Here is a 19557-nt window from a genome sequence, read left to right as displayed (position 1 = left end):
TGGGCTAACTTAATAGCAACAGAAACTCTCAAAAGCTCACATAGAGATTCAGGAATTTACATATCAAACCATGAGCATGCATAATACCGTTAATACCTTAAAGAAGCACTGTCCTGTCCCTATCCAATTGGACATGGACATGCCAACAGCAGGTACTTTCCATTTGAACTTCCATTTCACATTTTTCAAATCATTGACATGCACTTCTGATAATTTGTGTCCCAGGTGATCTTTGAAGGAACTGCATGAAGAAAAATTGCATTTAAAAGCAACAAAAATATACACAAGAAAAACAAACAACAAAAATCAGCCTTATCCCACCTAAATGGGGTCGACTACACAAGAAAAAGAAATGGCAATCATAGAAATAAGAATCTAGAACACTGACATCAAAAACCAGTAAACCGAAGCAACAGGCCATAGGAATTTCTATTTGAGTTTTCTATGGTTTTAAGTAGTTGCTATTTCTTTCAATTATTGACATTGCCTACAGAAATATTATCCGTAGGGGGCAAATTTAGAAAGTCAATGTTCTAGGCCCATCATTTTTCTCAAGGCAATTAAACAAAAATACATTTTTGGTAACCTAAACAAAGAGAATTAATGAACAATTCACAGATCAAAATTCCTAAACAAGACGAAGATAATATGGACAGCTAGTTCAATCCAAAAACCAGAAATGGATCCTAACCAACTCAAGTAAGAAGACAACTTATTCCTTGGTGCATTTAGAAATTGTAAACTTAATTCCTAGTCCTATTTGATTTGTATTTCGGGTCTAGTTCAAAATTTGAATTACACATTGGATTAAAACTCTTATCGAAGTAGACCCTGCATTACATGGCCACATGGGCCAGACCTCTATGCAAGGTTTTAAGTATTGTACCATATTGGTTAGTATCGGCCAATATTTTTGTTATTTTTAAGGTACTAAAACCGATACAATACAGTACCTAAAACAAGAAGTGGTATCAACTATTTATTGATGGCAGCAGGTCGACCTGATACAGTCAATACCAATCGATACAGTTACCAATACACCGCAAAACACAACCCATGAGAGTAAAACACTTGCTGAGAGCTCCAGTTAGGCATCCTAATCAATTTTATTTTGCAAAATCAAGTTCATTCCTTGCTTTCTACCTTCAAAAATAACTCCAGCAGTATTGATTTCATCTTCATTTGGGGATTAAACAGCATCCAATCCAGGATAGAAACCAGATCTGCACAAGTACAAGTATCTCTCAAACTCTTTTTGAATTTTTTGCTCAAATCTTGATTTTTAGCGTCGCTTTTTCCAAATGGACCATTATTTGTGCATCTAAACCTCAAATCTTTCCCATAACTAAAACTGTCATCACTTTTTTTTATTAGTACATGTAAGAAACCTCATCATTTATGCATAGTCAATTGAATGCACTAAACTCCTCGGACTTTGTTCTCCATTTTATACATGATAGAGTTTACATGTTTATTTTTTAGTGTTTTATACCTCAAACTGTATTTTACAAGTATCCTAAGCATTTCCATGCGTATCTTCCATCTCTCTTATACGATATGATATGATATGTCTCTTAAAATAAAGATATGTCTCTCAAAATAACTCTTCTGATACAATACGTCAATACACACTACCTGACACCCGCTACTGATACTGATACTTTAAAGCTTGCCTATATGCACCTAAACTGGCTCATTTGGCTTGATTTTGGTGATGCTAGAAAGGATACTCAGTTAATAATGTAAGAAGCACAAATTATAAAATCAATGTCAACAACTAACATCTAAAGGCATCAAGAGTTATATGGGTAAAAGTAGGGGAAAATCCTTGGAAAGACTGAGCTAACCTCACACTTTCTGGTGCATCAATAGAAGTTTGCCCACTGATTTCAACGTCATGCTCTTGATCCTTGTCAAAAACTTCATCCTCATCTTCTGTGTCAGTTTCTTCATTCTGATTCATGAGGTCAACCTTGGTAGGTTTTAGTATATCAGTTCCCTCAGCATGACTCGAGTCAGATTCACTATCAGATCCTAAGAAGAACCAAACGTGAAGAAAACAATCTAGGTCAAGTTGAAAAATATTTGAAGCACAGCAATAGAACCTACAACAATCACAAAGAAACTGATCAAAGGATATTTAAAATTGAATACCAGAAATGATAAAAATTAATAACTACAGAAACATCATAGATTGTTTCATAGAATTAGCATGTATTCTCCCTATATCAACCAAACCCCCTGGGGGGAATGGGAGGTAGGACTAAGCAAAGAGATTAGGAAGCCCCAACAAAATAGGGGAAATCTTTGCAAGCGCACACACAGAGTGACTGATATAAATATGTTCATGAAATCAGTCAGTGTTGTAATGTGGGTATAACTGTATATGGGTAGAATTGTCCATAGGGGAATACTGGTCATTGTAATGTCTTAAAACACTAACCCTACTATTATAAATAAAGGAGAGTTTGGTGTCCATTGACACAAGTCAATGTTCCCCAAATTCAACATGGTATTAAAGTGTGTGTGAGTCCCCTTTCCCCAAAACCCAAAAAGAAACCTCCATCGCCTCTCTCACCTCCATGGAATCCTAGCAGCCACCTCTCTCTCTCTCTCTCTCTGTTTTTCCTCTTCTCACAAGAACCCCTCTAATGCAGGAGTAGATTATAAGAAACTACCCCAGCAGTTTATAACCCCAAACAATACACATAAGAGCAGGAAACAAAGAAATAAGACCATCAAATAAACCCCCAAGGATACAATACCAATGCAGGAGCAAAATCAGCCCAAAACCCAACCCGATAGGAGAGAGAAAGACCTACTATAGAGCTGGAGAGAGAGAGGTGCGGTTAGGTCTGTAGGAGTCCGATTGAGCTGCACTCTTGGGCGTATATGGTCCCTAGGGAGGGTACAAAAACCCCCAAAGTTGAGAGGATTCTGACAGCTGGTTGTGAAGTTACAAGCTTTCCTGATTTTTTGACCTAGGAGAAATAATCGCAGGCTTCAGGAGAGAGAATCAATTCTGGTTTGTAACTTGGACAAATCTGAACTTCTAAATACTCACAACAGTCGTATACTTCAACAACAGTAACTTTAGGATAAAATAGAAAGCTTTAGACAATAAGAAATAAAGGGAAAAGTGGGGGAGGAGCGGTTGTCTCAGCCCGAGCTTCTCACCCATAGATATCCCGGCTGTTCTAAGCAATTGACTGCAATTATTCTTTATTCAAATATGAAATTATGAGTACATAGGCACCTCTATTTATAAAGGGTAGAATAGCAATCAAACTACTACTAGGAGCTAGTTTCCCAATAGGACTAAACACTCCTACTTCAACTAGGAGCTAGTTTCCCAATAGGACTAGACACTCCTACAACAACTAAGAATTCAAAATTGGACTAGGAATAATAAACCTATGTGGAAAACAAATAGAGTCCTAAGACAATATGGACTCGATATACCACTTACTCAATTCGATGGGCCCAATGGCTCACTAACTAATTAAAAATAACTACCAATAATTCCCCTAGTCGATGGGCCCAATTGGCCCTTATTTGTACTTAGCCACTCAGGTGGATCAAGTAGGGATTTGGCTGGCTTCTTGGCTGGACCCTAGCCACTCAGGTGGACTAAGGTTGGACCCTTCTTCCTCTCATATTTCCTTCCATAATGTGCATCTACATCACCCTCACCTTCTCTCTCTTCCGTGAGCCCAATCCTCTTGTGTGACTCTATCTCTCTTCCCTCTCTACTAGAGAGCTTCTCTTCCTTTACCATATTTTGGTTCAATTAGGGTTTTGCCCTCGGTGGTGAGTTTCTTCCCACCCGGGGTCTTCTTTGTGGATTAAACCCTATGTGTTGATCCCAGATTTCTATGCAGTGTTAGATTTGGATGTTCTTTGTTCGTGATTCTCTGTGAGACTAACAACTATGGCGTCAGAATATTCGATTACATCAATTGTCTCAGATGGGGTGAGTCACGGTTCTAATGGTGACTACACTTCATTCCTTGCTAGCTCCATCAAGTTGGATGGGAGTAATTATTTGATGTGGTCCAAATCTTGTTACATGTCTACCAATTCCCGAGGTTATTCAGGGTACCTAACAAGTGTTGTTGCTTGCCCTTCTATTGTTGGTGCTTCTCAGGACAAACGGCATGCTGTCAACTGCTTGGTGATGTCCTCCTTTCTAAGGGCCTGTTTGATAACGGCTCGTTTCAGTTGTTTCTGTGGTTTTCTGTTTCAAAAAAAGGAGAAACGGGAACAAAAGCGTTTGTTAAACCCATTTCGTTTCACCTATTTCTAGGAATAGAAATAGAAATTTCTTTTTTATTTATAGTTCAAAAACCAGTTTTGACGAAACGACCCAAACATGTTTCGTCGTTTCACGAATCATTTTCCACTCAAAAAACCCACCCACCCCCAATTGAAAATCGATTGCCCTCTTTCGAAAGACGCTGCCTTCGATAGAAGAGACCAGTCCGCCTCTACACCTCCTCCCACCTCCGACTGTATCCACAAACCGACGCTGCCATCCGTATTTGCAGAGATTCTTCATGCGATTCCCCTCTCGTGAAGGCACAGGACGATCCATCTTCTCAAGTTGCAGAACAGTGTCGTACGTTCGCGCTCCCATGAAGGTGTACCACTGCAAAAGGTAAGGCAGAGACGCAGATTTAAAATAGAACTTCGGGAGACCTATCTTACCTCCGATTGTTCAAGATCGTTGCATTGTGCGACGATCTTTTCTTGGGAAGCATTTCAGGCATTGGTGCCCTAGGTATGTAGTTGGGTTTTTTTAACTATTGATTCCCTACCCTGATAACCGAAGGAAGGTAGCAGGCCTCTCTTCTGGGGTTTTGAAGTCCCTCCCTGAGTTAGGGTTTACATGATCTACCCTTCCAATAGATGTAGATGGTAGTTCATTAGAGTCTCTCTCTCTCTAACACACTTCTTTACCCATTTATAGTTTGAGGATTCCATTTCGCCGGTCTCTTGTACCTTCAATTGTTCAAGGTAACTCCGTTGTGCGACTAGAATTACCGGAAAGCCTTTCAAGATAGTAACCTACCCTATACGTTTCTGAAGGTATGTGATTTTTGGCCATTGTTTGATTTAAAGATTCATGTATGTTTCACAGCTTCAAATGCTTTATTTCTGCCTTCTGTTGTAATGTACTAAAGCCAAATGTCTCAATAAGGAATTTGTTTCTGCCTTAGTTCCATTGACATGGCCGAGCCCTAAATGAGGAAATTGGGCTTGAGCTCAACTGAAAATGCAGTAAAAATTAGAAAGTATATGGATAATATTCAGTTGCTATGTATGAAGAAATCTGAACAGATTTCTTTATCAGTTGACTTTCATTATGAATGCAATACCAGTATTGTGAGAAGAGACTATGTTCCTATTGAAGCTTTTATTCTGAATTTTTTTTCTTAGGAAGAAAGTGGGGGAAGTTTTCACCTAGAGACTCTTCAGTGATCATTAATCAAAAGAGGTTATATGGCATTTCTGTTCAAAACTTGTAACTTACTAGCAATGTGTAAAGAAGTTACCTTTTCATTCAACTTGATGTAAGAGCACATCATCATTATTAATAAGACATTGAAATTTTCTACATTAAACTCTTGTATGGATGTATACAACCAATAGAGTAGAAAGTTCTTGGTTAGCTGTTTTTGTGGAACATTAATGGAGGAACCCATCTGCTGTTGTTTATTCTGTTCTTTTTTTCTTCATATTACATTTTTAAAGATTATATAAAACCCACTTCATTGAAACAGGTAGAGTAAAAACTCTACCAGAGTAACAGACACCACCTAGATATCCTAACACCATTAACCCTCTGGGTTATACCAATTATATGCAAGAAAAAAGTGTAACGTACCCACCAAAAAATTTTCTATTTGATAAAAGAGGGTTGCTCACTTGCTCATTAGATTTCATACCTATTGGGATACCATCTTGATATGTGTAACTATTTGATGGAAGAGGGTTGCTAGCTTGCTGTGAGATTGCTTTTTTCCCAATCTTTACCTTATGGTGGACATGTACATGGATCATCGGCTCATTGAAAACTGTTTTCTTATTTATGTTTTTTATCTTCCATCCACCCACTTCATTATGGTTCTTTTTTATGCTTACTTCAAACTGTTTGCCACAATTACATCCATTGGTTTCATTCTTAATTTCCATGTTTGAACCATTTTTGTGATTGTTGTGTTTTATTTGTTGCCAATATCTATTCTTCTCTAGTAAATAAAAGGTTAATAAAGTGCGAGGTACTATATATATGCATTGGTGACCTATGTCAGTGTTTCAAATTTTCTTTTTGTTTGATCCTGTACATTCTACTTATTCTCTCCAGCTCTCTGTCTCCCTGTACCTCAAAGTAATCTTTAACATCAATCCTTTGCTTAAAAAAAAAAGTAAGTTAATTTTTAACCTCCTACACTATATAAGGATTGCATGTTTAGATGTGAACATAATGCATTGGATATATCTACACATCCTTCTTTTTTCTTTTCTTTTTTTCAAACATAACTTTTATTTATATCATTGATAGAAGTTATATTGATGCAAGTATGATCCCATATGTTCATCAAGTTTGTTTTGGATAAGCACAATTTATGTGAATGCAACTAATTTACATATTTGGAATGTTTGCTAAATTACTTATGCATCTTCAGTGATATGAGATCTCCAAGAGCCCCCACCCCCAAAAGCAGTACTATTATATGGAATGAGACTAAGGTTAGAGCATTCATCAACCATATGGTTGAGAATGTCCGGAAATGTCAAAAGACCAATTCCACCTTCACAAAGGTGGGATGGGATAATATTACGAAAGGATTAGAACAGGAATTCAGTCGCCCGTTTGCGAGGGAGCAGCTGCGTAATAAAATGAACAAGTTACTAAGGCAGTACAACAGCTCCAGGCATTTGCTAGAAACGACGGGATTCGGATGGGATGCAAATGCAAGGACTGCGACAGCAGAAGGCTCTGTGTGGGAATCTGCAATTAACGTATGAATATTTTATTTGGTTTATAGATGTATGAAAATGTACTACTGATATTCGTCGTGTTGATTACTTATACAAACCTCTTTGGATTACAGGAAAACAAAAAGTGGGTGAAATACAGGAGAGATGGTCTACCATGGTGGCCAGAGTTGTTAGAGATATTCTCTGACTCCAGTGCCCGTGGGGATAGAGGTTTATCACAGACTATAGCAGTTACTCCTAGGTCCACTAATGTTGTTATTGATGATGATGAATTTCAGGACACTGAACCAGATATAAGTGAAGGTTGTAGTGGTGAACCCGACAATTCAGCTCCTCCTCGGCGGCACATTGACAAGACTCCTACGGATCGTAGGAGGAAGAGTCAGACACGCACACTCACGAACTCTGCACAGGACTTCAGGGAGTTTGTGAGATGGAGGATGGAGAAGGGAAACTCCTCTGCCACTTCAGCTATTGTCCGACCTCCATATCCAATGTATGATGGGCCACGTAGTATTATGAGTTGTCAGAAGTTCCTTGACACTTTAGAAGAGCTTCCATCGGATTTGTATGTGTTCGATCATAAGATACATAGTGATGCTGGTTGGCACTTGTCATTCGTGGAAATTAGGCCTGACAGGAGGTTGTGGATGATCCAGCACTTGAAGGATATCCCGTGAGCTGCTTGAGTTGGTTTCATTTCATGGCCTTTTCAGAAATTGAGCTAGTTGGGTTGGAGATTGTATGGACTTTTCAGAACTGATTTGAGCTGGTTGAGTTGCTTTTATTTCTGGGACTTTTATATTCTTCTTTCGTAATGACATACGTTTGTTATGTTTGACCAGGATGTTGATACTTGGCTTATGTTGCTTGTGTTTTATGGTTTTATGTTGGATTGGTACATGTTTTTTGTTAACTTTTTAATATAGGATGTTACATATAATAAAATATGGACAGGTAATGATTATGGTTCATATTTATGACCATTTTCCATGTTTGTTTGATGATATCGTGTAACTACTTATTGCATGTTAATATTTATACAGGAAAGGTAATGTGTGTGACTTATTAGGCTTTTAGTATTGGAATATGGTGTCTTTGAACTCATTAGTACATTATGGTATGTATCTCAGCATATAGACATTAATGTGACTTATTAGGCTTTTAGTATTGTAGGATGTTATTTTATTTTTTTATTTTTTTTCAAGTAATGCTAGTCATAGTACATATAGCCTAGTTAAGATTGTGGCATACTGAATTTGGTCATAATTACAGGGATGTCAAATTACCCCGAAACCAACGACACATGGTCATCTAGTGATGATGACGACATGGTTTTATTATATCAATTCCAAAATCTACTAAGTACATATAGGATAAGAGAACCTCTGAATGATAGTAGTCACACTAGTGTTGTAATGGTAGCTGAGGTTCTCGCCCGACATGCAGATATGTGCTATCGGAGTTTAGAGTTAAAAGACGTGTCTTCCTCAATCTACGAGATAGAATGGTACATAGAGGTTGGTTAGAAGACACCTATTACACTCGAGTAGATGAGCAGCTTACAATGTTTCTCATGGTAGTAGGCCAAGGATTGAGTAACAGACAAACACAACAGAGATTTCAGAGCTCGGGACAGACGATTAGTGTTGTCTTTCACACGGTATTAGAAGCTATGCTTCATCTGTCGCATGAGACAATTAGGCCACCGAATTTCCAAGTGGAGGTGCCTCCAGAGATTGCCCACAATCCAAAGTTCTATCCATATTTCAAAGTAACTTACTATCTGGATTTAACAAATTTATGCTTATGTTTTTCCGAAAATTTCAATGCACTTTAGGTGGATTTATTGGACTAACATATATGGACTAAAAACTAGGATTGCATTGGAGCTATTGATGGCACCCATATCAGTGCCATTGTAACTAGGTCGGAGGAAACACAGTATCGAAATCGAAAGGGTCTGGTCACACAGAACGTTATGTGTGCATGTTCATTCGACATGCGATTCACGTTTGTGTATGCGGGTTGGGAAGGTAGTACACATGTCGCCCGGATTTTTGAAGAAGCAAGAACGAATGTTACTTTAGGGTTCCCTCATCCGCCACCAGGTACAAATATATTATAAATTTATGTTTGCCATTTTGTAGATGTACGATATGGAGTACATATCTAATCCCGTACATGTTTTTATACTAATACAAGGCAAGTATTATGCGGTTGACTCGGGGTACGCAAATCAACTGGGGTATTTGGTGCCATTCCGAGGAGAAAGGTATCACTTACAGGATTACGGTGAAGGTATACCTGGGCCTATAACAGCAAAGGAATTGTTCAATCATAGACACTCGTCACTGTGAAATGTTATTGAAAGAACGTTTGATGTCTTGAAAAATAGATTCCATATTTTAAGGAGTATAAAAGCCTACAATATAGAAGATCAGACAAAGATCATAGTTGCATGTTGTGGGCTCCACAATTACATCAAGGAACAGGCAATTCAAGATCAGTTATTTAATGAACTTGGAAGTGAACAAGCTATTGATGACCCTATGAATCCCGATCCTGTGATGTACCATGCTTCAACTTCTGATACGACCCAGAGACGCTCGGCAAGAGAAATGTCATTAGTACACCTCAATATAGCTAATCAATTGGCTAGATCGAGGAGAATGGCTACGATTCCGTTAGGTGGATCGTAAATTTTGTCGATGATAGTCGGGATGTGACATAGTATACTTTTGTAAAAGTTGTTGATTAATGTAACATGCAGGTTATTGTGTTTTCATTCTTGATAATATTGTTTTCCACAGTATTATTTATATTGAAAGACTCTGTGTGCTGTCATATGTGTTGTTAAATGTGACTGTGAGATGCCTTCACTAATACCACCTTTCTCATACATGATACTTTGATTTGATAAGTATAATTTGTGCTCTATAGATGTCTTCAAGTGACACCGTACAGGCTAGATGTGAATATTGTAATGGTTTGTGCGATAAATTCACAACAAAACAAGGGCCTAATAGAGGTAAAGCTTATTTCAAATGTCCAAGGCATAATGAATTTTTTATGTGGGTAGATGAATTTCGATTATGTGAATGTGGCAAAGGACAGTGTAAGGTACGCGTCGCAAAGACCTCGGCAAAATTTAATCGTCGATTCTGGTGTTGTCCTAAGTCTACAGGGGTATACCTATTTTTCATATTTTAAACAACCTATTATATATGTTCTATAAATTATTGTTGTAATTCAATTCAAGATAATTACAGGCCCAAGATCGAGGATGCACGTTTTTTCGATGGATTTATAGTGACTGCAATTCATCAACTGCAAGATCATCCGGATGTGGAACAAGCAATTCGACGGTTGAAAGCCACTCTTTTCCATCATCATCATCCTCTGAGTTTGTGTGGGGGTACTTGGAAAGAGCAATCAAAGTTAAAGAGGAGAGATAAAGTATTGAAAAATGAGATGGATGTTTCTGAGGAAAAGAGTAGGATATATACTGATATCCTGGATGCAATTAAGAATTTGGACATCAAAAAAGATGGTAGTTAGATGATCATGACAAGCTGTTGAACTTGAAGTTAGACATTTGCACTGTATAATATCTAGTTGGGTTTGGAGAATCTTTTAAAATTAATCTAGTTGGGTTTGGAGTATCTTTTAAAATTAATCTAGTTGGGTTTAAAGTATCCTTTAAAATTAACTTTCTAGGGTTAAACATGATTAATGGGGAGAAAAAATCAAATAAAAAAAAAGCCGGAAACGTTTCCAGAAACAATTTTTATCAAACACCATTTCCTACAGGAAACGTTTCCGGAAACAAGATTTATCAAACACCTTCAAATCCGTTTCTGTTCCCAGAAACGGGAATTTCTGTTTCTACCATTTCTTGAAACAGAAACAGCAGAACCGTTATCAAACGGTGCCTAAGTTCAATGACCGCCTCTATTGCTCGGGGTTACCTGCTATTAGATATTGTTGCTCCTATCTAGAAATCCGCCAAATAAACCTATTCATAGGTGGGGAATACAGCTGAGTGCTTTGAGTTGAGCAAAAATCACGGGGCCACTTAGAAGGAGATGATTGTGCCGCAATACTATTCTGAACTTCATGGTATGTGGCATAAACTTTATTATTATAAGACATATCAGCATGCTGGTGCTACAAATGTTGCTGGCTTTAAGAAGTGTGAGGAGATGTTGCAAGTAAATGATTTCATGGCCGGCTTGAATGTGGTGTTTGATCAGATCCGGGCTTATGTCCTTATTCGTGATCCCTTTCCCACACAGAAGCAAGCAATTGGGGGTAAATATAGTGTAGAGGCTGAGTTTCGAACCATGTCACATGGCATTTGTGAGTTACTTTTGCTTCAAAAACTTCTTCAAAACTTGGTGTGCATGTTCAGTTGCCCATGTTGCTGTAAATAACTCAGCCATTAGCATTGCACATAACCCAGTTCAACTTGAAAGTACTAGGCATGTGGAGATTGATAAACATTTTATCAAGGAGAAATTGGAGCAAGGTCTTATATGTATTCTGTTTGTGAGAAGTGAAGATCAGCTAGCAGATATTCTTACAAAGGGACTAAGTAGTAAAGTTTTTCATTCTATTCTATGCAAGTTCGGTATGTGTGATATTCATGCACCAACTTGAGGGGGAGTATTTTAAAGTGGGTATAAGGGTAGAATTGTCCATAAGGGGCATATTTGTTATTGTAATGTCTTAAAACCCTAACCGTACTATTATAAAAAAGGAGGGCTTGGTGTCAATTGACACAAGTCACAACACCCCAAATTCAACAGTTAGGTTATTGCAAATGTAAGTGCAAAGTAAGAGTAATCTGGGGCTAACATTCAAGCCAAAGGAGTTATATAAAAAAGGCTAGAGAAGTACAGTCAGGAATTGCTGTTTTAGAAGTTTAGTTCAGCCAAAGGACTTCAAATGACTAGAGAGTATGTAAATTTATGTGATGCGGCTATTATAAAGCTTTTCAGATATGAAGTAGGATTCTTAAGTAAATAAATTTATGTGGTGCTGCTATTATAAAGCTTGTCAGATGACTCGGATATTAAGAAGGATTCTCCTAGTTTGTGGCATCTGAATTTCAAAAAGTCATGGACTAAGAGTTAAATTCAAATCTAACCAAACATGCATGCATGCATGCAAGCTGGCCCACATGTACACGTACAGACACAACGAAAGAACACATTGAAATGGCACTATGGAAGGATAATGGATAATCTAATTTGCCACATCCATCATTTCAAACATCCTATTTAAAATAATTCAGAAAAAAAATTCAATTTCCATCAACCTTTCCCTATTCCAACTCACAAGATTTTTAAATCATTAAAAGCATTAGTAAGTAATTTTATTTACCTTTTTGATAGTTAGGCCCCAAGGAGAGTTGAACTCATGACCTTTTAATTTGAGGTGTTGGTCCTTGCCAACTGAACTACCACCTTGGGGTTTACTAGGTAAATAATAAGTAGCTTATATGTTGTAATGCAGGGGTATACTTATCATGCCCTTGTGGTTTAGTTCATTAAGTCATGTCAATTGTACATTAAGTAGGGGTACACACGTGTTTTACATTAAGTGAGGGTCCACTTGTCATTCAGCTTATTTTTTATCATAAATATACAGCTACCATTCACCAATTTCTAAGCCTCTTTCCTCCATTGGTCGGCTAACAGTATCTCAACCCCTGTATTCTTCAATTTCTGCACCTCACTTCCACAAATCAAACCAACCTCCAATCACGTTGAAATGTACTTGTTCTTACTTTTCACATTGTTCTCCAATTTCAAAGCCTAGAATTCTCAAACCTTGCTGTTTTGCTAAAGATCCTGCATCAATGAGCCATCACAAGATGACATGCCAGCTAAATTTAGGAGTTTGAAACAAATCTCCATTCCTAGTTCTCAAACTACAGTTCAGACCCAATACCACATGTGCTCCACGTCAGTAATTGGCTGAGCAGCCCTAATCATACGTTTATAGAACAATAGATCTCAAAAAAACTAACCAAGGATCAAGAATAAAGTTGACATGATCTGGGACATTTTAATCTGATGCATCTTTAGTTTATATTTTTTAATTTAGGTGGACTCCCTGTTTCACCATCTTCGTTATATGTCCTTTCTTTAATAATGAATTATTTTATTTCTGTTTATCAATAGATAAATAAAGGAAAAAAGAATGCTACCCTGCTGGCACAGCACACGGGCCAACAGGAGGGGGTGCGGCAGCATCTTCAGCGCATGGTGGGGCGGGGGCAGCATGTCTTCACGTGCCCTTCTGTGTCTGGGCATGGGGGAACGCAAGCGGGTAGCGTTCTTTCTCCAATAAATAAAAATATAATGTCAATACAAATTGTTAAATGAGTTTAGAATATATTTATTATGTGAAACAGCTCAGTAATTAAAAATAAAATACAAATGAAATAAAAGCGGAACATTAGAATGATCAAATGTCAAACATAATATATAATAGCCTAACAAATATACTTTACCTTTCTCACTATTATCCTCTTCTCCAGATGCACTAGGAGATTCAGAGCCACCATCCTCTTCTTCATCTATGTCACTTCTACCTTCTTCTTCTTGTTGTCTACACAGAACAGAACAGACACTTCCAATCAAGCTCTATATCATTAGTTAAACATTTCTCAAGTTATTGAACAGCCAATTGTAACACCCAAAAATACGTAAAAAAGAAATCTCATAATTGTAGCAATGAATTCGTAGACCATAAGATGCATAAGATATAGAAAGACATCATTTGGTCAGCACAATGATTTTGAAAATTCCCAAACAACCTAAAAAAGGTATTTAACAGAATTAACTGGAAATGCAAGTCCTTTACCTTCTTCTACACACATCAGCCAAAAAATCACTACTTTTTCCCAACTTCACAAGCAAGTTATCATACACTGATGGCTCCTTGTAGACTGCCATGACTTCAGAAGCTACACCATTCGAATGTTCCTCAGACGAAGTCCCTGAATTACAGTTAGCAATGAGAGGATTGAAAACACTTCAACAATAATGAAGAAATCGATCGGTTCCATCATAAGTGTAAGCATATTGCAGGTGAAGTTCACATTTTCAATCCACAGTCAAGGCGTGAAACATCAATGATAAATTGTGAATACTCTCAATACTGTAGCATGCACACAGAGGGGAAGGGAAGAACTATTCGGTCAAGTTGAATACAAGCTACTTACTCAAGCTCTCAAACACCAACCAACTACAATAAAAAATTTCTCCAAAAACCATTTGAAAAAACTGAATAAAAGAACCCATATTCATAAACAGTTCATCAGTTGGATTTGTCACTAGGTTTCCCATGTCCTTCGCTTATATAACATCACAGGTATCATCAGCAAAATTAAATTGATGCATCTAGTTTTCGTGGTGCAGAAGATTTTTACTCAGTTTTTGTAAAGTCCCATCCCCTTTTCTTGGATCTTTTCACAATATATACGTATCCATTACCCAAACAAAAAATTGAAGAAAAAAAAAATAGGCATACCTGAGGAACTTGGAGATGGGCTGCGTGCAACCTTAGCTTCTATGTGACGATTCTTTCTGGATCGCTTGCTTGTGAGAGTCTTAGCAGATGTTCCGGATCTCTTCAACCCTGCCCCAATAAGCAAAAAATAAATGGTTTACCCCACAAAAAAATTCAAGATAGAACTAGAACCAAATAGTAAGGAGAAGGAAGAAAATAAAGAAATTATAAGTTATACTTAGTTCCCAGAACAGATAGCATCAAATGTACCTTTTCTTCCACCGTAGGGTCTCCCCATTATAGTATGCCTGCAACAACAATAACAACAACTTGTAAGCCAAGAACAAAAACGAAGAGAAATCAACGGCAGTTTGCCCAGGAGACCAAACTCTTGTACTCGAGTAAAAACCTACTTCGATTCATATTCCATAGTAAGATCGGGTAAGGCAAAAAAGGGGATACAGACACGTACCGGTACCAAACAGAATAGATGGCTGTAAAAAAAATTTAAAATCCGGAGGAATAAAGCACATAAGGCAATAATACAATACACATTTAATACATGATTAATACGGTTCCTCCGTAAAAACCCGGGAGCAAAAACATAGGCATATACATCACCTAATAAACAGAATAATAACATGTAGATTATGATTTTATCAAAAAGGAAGCCACAAAACTGACATAAACACAATACAACAGCTGGTCTCAATCTGAGTCAGCCTGTCTCTAATGGAATGGATCAGGTATCTCTATTATTATCCCTATTTCCTTGTTCAACTTCAGTCTCATTTTATTCTTCTTCGATTAGATATCCAAACATCCACTACTGGTTAATTTCACTTGTAAAGGAAAAAATTCTGATAAATGACATTGTATCTTCTAAAACTGCACAGTTAATCTCCATTATGAGAACCTAGTGGTATAAATGTGTGCTACGGTGCTACCAAATGCCATAATCTTCATCCATTCACCCAAAATCACAATGGTAAGAAGGAAAAATGCATCAAAAAATAAAGAAAAGCAGTCAATAAACACCAATACTTCTCACAGATAAACAAATAAGTAGCTAAAGAAGTATTTATATGCCTAAAATAATCAGATAAAACTTTCAACTAATACCCGAGAGAGCATTGAACACATTCAAACTCAAAACTTGCAAAAATCCGCTGGATTTCAAAATTAACCACTAATAGCAAGATAAATGATGAGACAAAACTTGCCCCCTCCCAATCCCGGTGTTCCCATCTCCTTTTTCCCGGAGAATTTATGGTTGTACTATTTTGGGCTTTTACGTTGTAATTTGTAAGACATACTTAATCAACCCGAACTAGAACATCACTCATCAGACCGATGAAATAAACATTTTTATCATGAGAGATTATTAGTGGCCTCTATCATCCACCTCAATACCACGTTCATGATACACTGCAATACCCCATTCAATCAGCAACCGAGGCTCATTGTTTGGATCATTTAATTGTAGTTACAAATAAAATAAAGGGACAAAAGGATTAGATCAAAGTCGCTCTTTTCAGATTCCGGCATTAGAGAAAGATAAACAGATAGATGGGTAGAGAGAGAGAGAGAGAGAGAGAGAGAGAGAGAGATTAATAATGCTTACCGGCGAGTGGAGAACGTCGACTGCCGAAGGAAAGAAGGGTTAGGGACCTGTCAATTGCAGAGGCCTTGAAGGGAAAAAGGATTGCAGTAGTGGACGAAGAAGAAGTTCTTGCCGAAGAAGGGTTTTGGTTAAGGATGGTTTCGTGAAAGGGTTTGCAGTGAGAAGGGTTTTGGTTTTGGGAAGCCGCGAAGTGTATTTGTATAACGATGGTATGTCTACGGATCCCAGTCGGGCCGGACCCTCCGACAAGGGCTATGGCAACCCGCTAAGCGACGGTCTAAAATTTCAAGTTTCAACGAATATACTACTTTACCCTTTTACCTTTTTCCCCCTCGAACGACAAGTAGAACAGGTTCTACCCAAAAAAAATCCTCCCTGAACATGTCTGCTTATGGGCCGTTTGATAACACTTCTATTCCTGGAGAGTGTTCTTTTACAAAAGTGTTCTTTTTTTATTCCATGCTGTGAAGACACTCTGGCGGAATAAAAACAGCATTTGGAAAAACTATTTTAGAAATGTCCTTAGAACAGGAAAATAACAGAAACAGCGTTTGACAAACACTTCTATTCCTGGAAAGTACAATAATGAAAATTCACTTTTGAACAATGAAATCAATAATTACAAACATGCTATTATGGTCAAATTTAACTTAAATAAGGAAATAATTTGTTTATGAAATTATCTTTTAAAATACTATTACTTAAAGGAAATAATAAAATATAAGCATATCATTAAGCACTGAAATTACACAACCAACCTTCATCCAAAATATCAATCTCATTAAGCACTGAAATTTTTCTTCCTTGCCACATTAATATAAATAGACAATCTTTGCTGATGATAAAATTTAACAGATAAATAAATAAGAATCTTAAGATGAGAATGATGGAATATGCTCAAATGAGTATTTTTCAGAAACCCATCACGATCGACCGAGAGAGAGATAGAGACAAAAAAAACAAGTAATTAATGGCCGAAAACCCATATTAAATTGGTTATTCCCGAATTTTTATTTCTGGGTTTAAGATGAATAAACCCATAACTGAAAGAAGAAAGAAGAAGAAAACGAAACCGGAGTTTCAAAACCTGCTAATTTAGAGATAGAGCTTTGTCTGTCTACATAGATGACAGCCATGGTAGAGATGCTACCATCTGTGTTGCCTCTGACTGAAGAAAAAAAACCATAAAATAATTTCAAAATTCAAAGAGAAGATGAAATTATAGTAGATTATTTGGAAATTTTGTCCTCTTAAATTGTGAAAATTTTTTATTACTTTTTAGAGTTTTATTGTATACTTGAAAATTTCAGTAGAGAAAAGAATAGAAGAGGGGGTTTTCTTATTAACTAAAATTACAAACTGGGTAGGACCCATATCATGCAACCGCCTTCTAATTTAGAGTGATCATCAGAAGAGTGATGATAATTCTAATGGCAGAGTTGACAACAAAACTAGGTAGAGAAAGCCACCAAACCGAAGAAAATCTTAAAAAATGAGCTCCTTTAGCAAGGAGTTGTTTCTTCTATACTTCTGTAACATAGCAGTATTTGTTCTGCTAACAGACAAATTGATTGTTGATTATAGGTTAGATTACCATTAATCAATTAATTCATTGATCGTGAGTTGCAGACACAGCAGTATTTGTTCTGCAGGGAAGCGAGAGAGAGAGAGAGCGAGATTGTGAGAGAAAGAGAGCGAGAGAGCGAGAGAGCGAGAGAGCGAGAGGGAGAGAGGGAGAGAGGAAGAGACAATACCTGCTGCAGGGAAGCGGCGATCGAGAGAGTTGCAGGGAAGTGACGACCGAGAGAGACAGGGAAGCGGCGGCCTACCTGCGACCGAGAGAAAGGCAGGGAAGCGGCGACCGAGAGAGAGGCAGGGAAACGGCGACCGAGAGAGACAGGGAAGCGGCGACCGAGAGGAGAGACAGTTGCGGGGGAGCGACAACCGAGAGAGAGCGACCGTTGCAGGGAAGCGGCGACCGAGAGAGTGAGAAACTGTTGCAGGGAAGCGACGGATTTGGGGGTTTTTGAATCGTGAGTTGCAGAAAAGGGGTTGTAGGGTTTTGAATGGTTTTGTTCTTTTAAGTTTGTAAAAGAATAGAAAAGTAACGTTTTTTGTGCTATTGCAATGTATTCTTTAGTCATTCTTTGACGTGCCAAGCTTATTTCTGTTCTATTTGCATTCCCGCATAATAGAAGAACACCAAAAACATTCTCCCAAAGTGTTATCAAACGGCATTGAGGGTTTTTGATTTTGGGTATCTTCCAAGTTCTTTCAGCGTCTTGCATTCAATGGCCTTCTACAGTTCTACATCTAGCAATTAGGGGAACATCTGGTTTATTTTGCTTTCAGCGTCTTTCCGTTTAGGTCGTTTCGGTCCAATTGGTTTGTGGGGAAGGTAAGAGATCCAAGGTTGAAACTTAAAGAAAAAATGGAAGAAATCTTTTGTACCTCCGTCTCTGCAAATTTGGGTCCTTCTCTGTTTTGACAATGGTGGCTGGCAATGGATTGTTCTCCCCGGAATGGAGCACGACCACTTCTCCTTTAACGTTTGATCCTCTGCTCTCCACGGTGAAGGATTAGGGTTCATTGGGTTAAGGTTTAGGTTTATATATTCCACGCAAAAGGGTAAAATAGTCTATTTAAATCTGCACTTAACAGACTAATGGTAAACGCCTAAACGGTGGCACTATAAATTTTCCCATGGTTTTAAATTTTTTTTTTTTTAAACAAATTAAAACAATCAAGAAATCTGAAAACCTTTATGTTTGCACAAAAATATCAAGGATTAAAGCCTGTAACGGTTCATTCCATAGACATGTGATGTAAGGATTCAGGGGACGATATTGGTTTTGGTATCTACTGATATTGATTCGATACCAATCCAAATTAGATTGACGAATATTGATCAATTTTGCCCTTGTTTTTTTTTTAAAGGTACTTTTTTTTACTGTTTTACCTTGAACAATAAGGATAACCCATCAGGGTCGGGGATAGATCTCAATCGATACCGATACTTTAAACGATGATGTGATGTGCAATCTTCAACCTTTATTTATTATTTTAAATTTAAAATAAAAATGTAATGTATTTTATGTGGGTAAGGGCACTTTTAGGCACCATTTGACAATGTTCCGTTTTTATCGTTTCTGCATTTTCTTGTTCCCAGAAACGGATAAACAGGCTAAAAAGCGTTTTGATAAGGTTGTTCTGTTTCACTCGTTTATAGAAACATAAATCAAAATTTATACATATTTCCAGTTCTAGAAATGACTTTCGACTTGATTCTAGAAACGAATTTGAGAGAAAAAAAAAAAAAGGTTGTTGTGCCCGATAAATCTCTCAACAATTTAAACATAAAAAGAGGCAACCAAACCCTCTCTCCCTTTTGGGCATCCGATGAT

At 37.5% G+C, this 19557-nt stretch overlaps 1 protein-coding gene across 3 annotated transcripts in view; it reads right to left on the bottom strand.

Annotated features, from left to right (window-relative positions):
* The window catches only part of LOC122077193 (U3 small nucleolar RNA-associated protein 25), a 63557-nt gene extending 44842 nt beyond the window's left edge, over window positions 1-18715 (bottom strand). For 2 of the 3 annotated variants that reach the window (XR_006139706.1, XM_042643047.1), the window contains exons 1-7: window positions 16154-16318; window positions 14800-14837; window positions 14551-14658; window positions 13882-14017; window positions 13529-13626; window positions 1848-2034; window positions 97-241 (exon numbers count right to left, since the gene is read on the bottom strand). Coding sequence is in view for 2 of the 3 variants with exons in the window: in XM_042643047.1 (XP_042498981.1) it covers window positions 97-241; window positions 1848-2034; window positions 13529-13626; window positions 13882-14017; window positions 14551-14658; window positions 14800-14827 (702 nt within the window). In the remaining variant the exon portion in view is untranslated. Of the gene's footprint in view, window positions 1-96; window positions 242-1847; window positions 2035-13528; window positions 13627-13881; window positions 14018-14550; window positions 14659-14799; window positions 14838-16153; window positions 16319-18604 lie in introns of those variants that run through there. The other variant, XM_042643048.1, reaches the window with a different exon arrangement.
* Window positions 18716-19557: the final 842 nt, after the last annotated feature.

Source organism: Macadamia integrifolia, chromosome 4 (assembly GCF_013358625.1).
Source record: "Macadamia integrifolia cultivar HAES 741 chromosome 4, SCU_Mint_v3, whole genome shotgun sequence".
NCBI classification, from domain to species: domain Eukaryota; kingdom Viridiplantae; phylum Streptophyta; class Magnoliopsida; order Proteales; family Proteaceae; genus Macadamia; species Macadamia integrifolia.
Note: the sequence above shows the minus strand (reverse complement) of the source record. Positions and strands in the feature narration are given on the sequence as shown.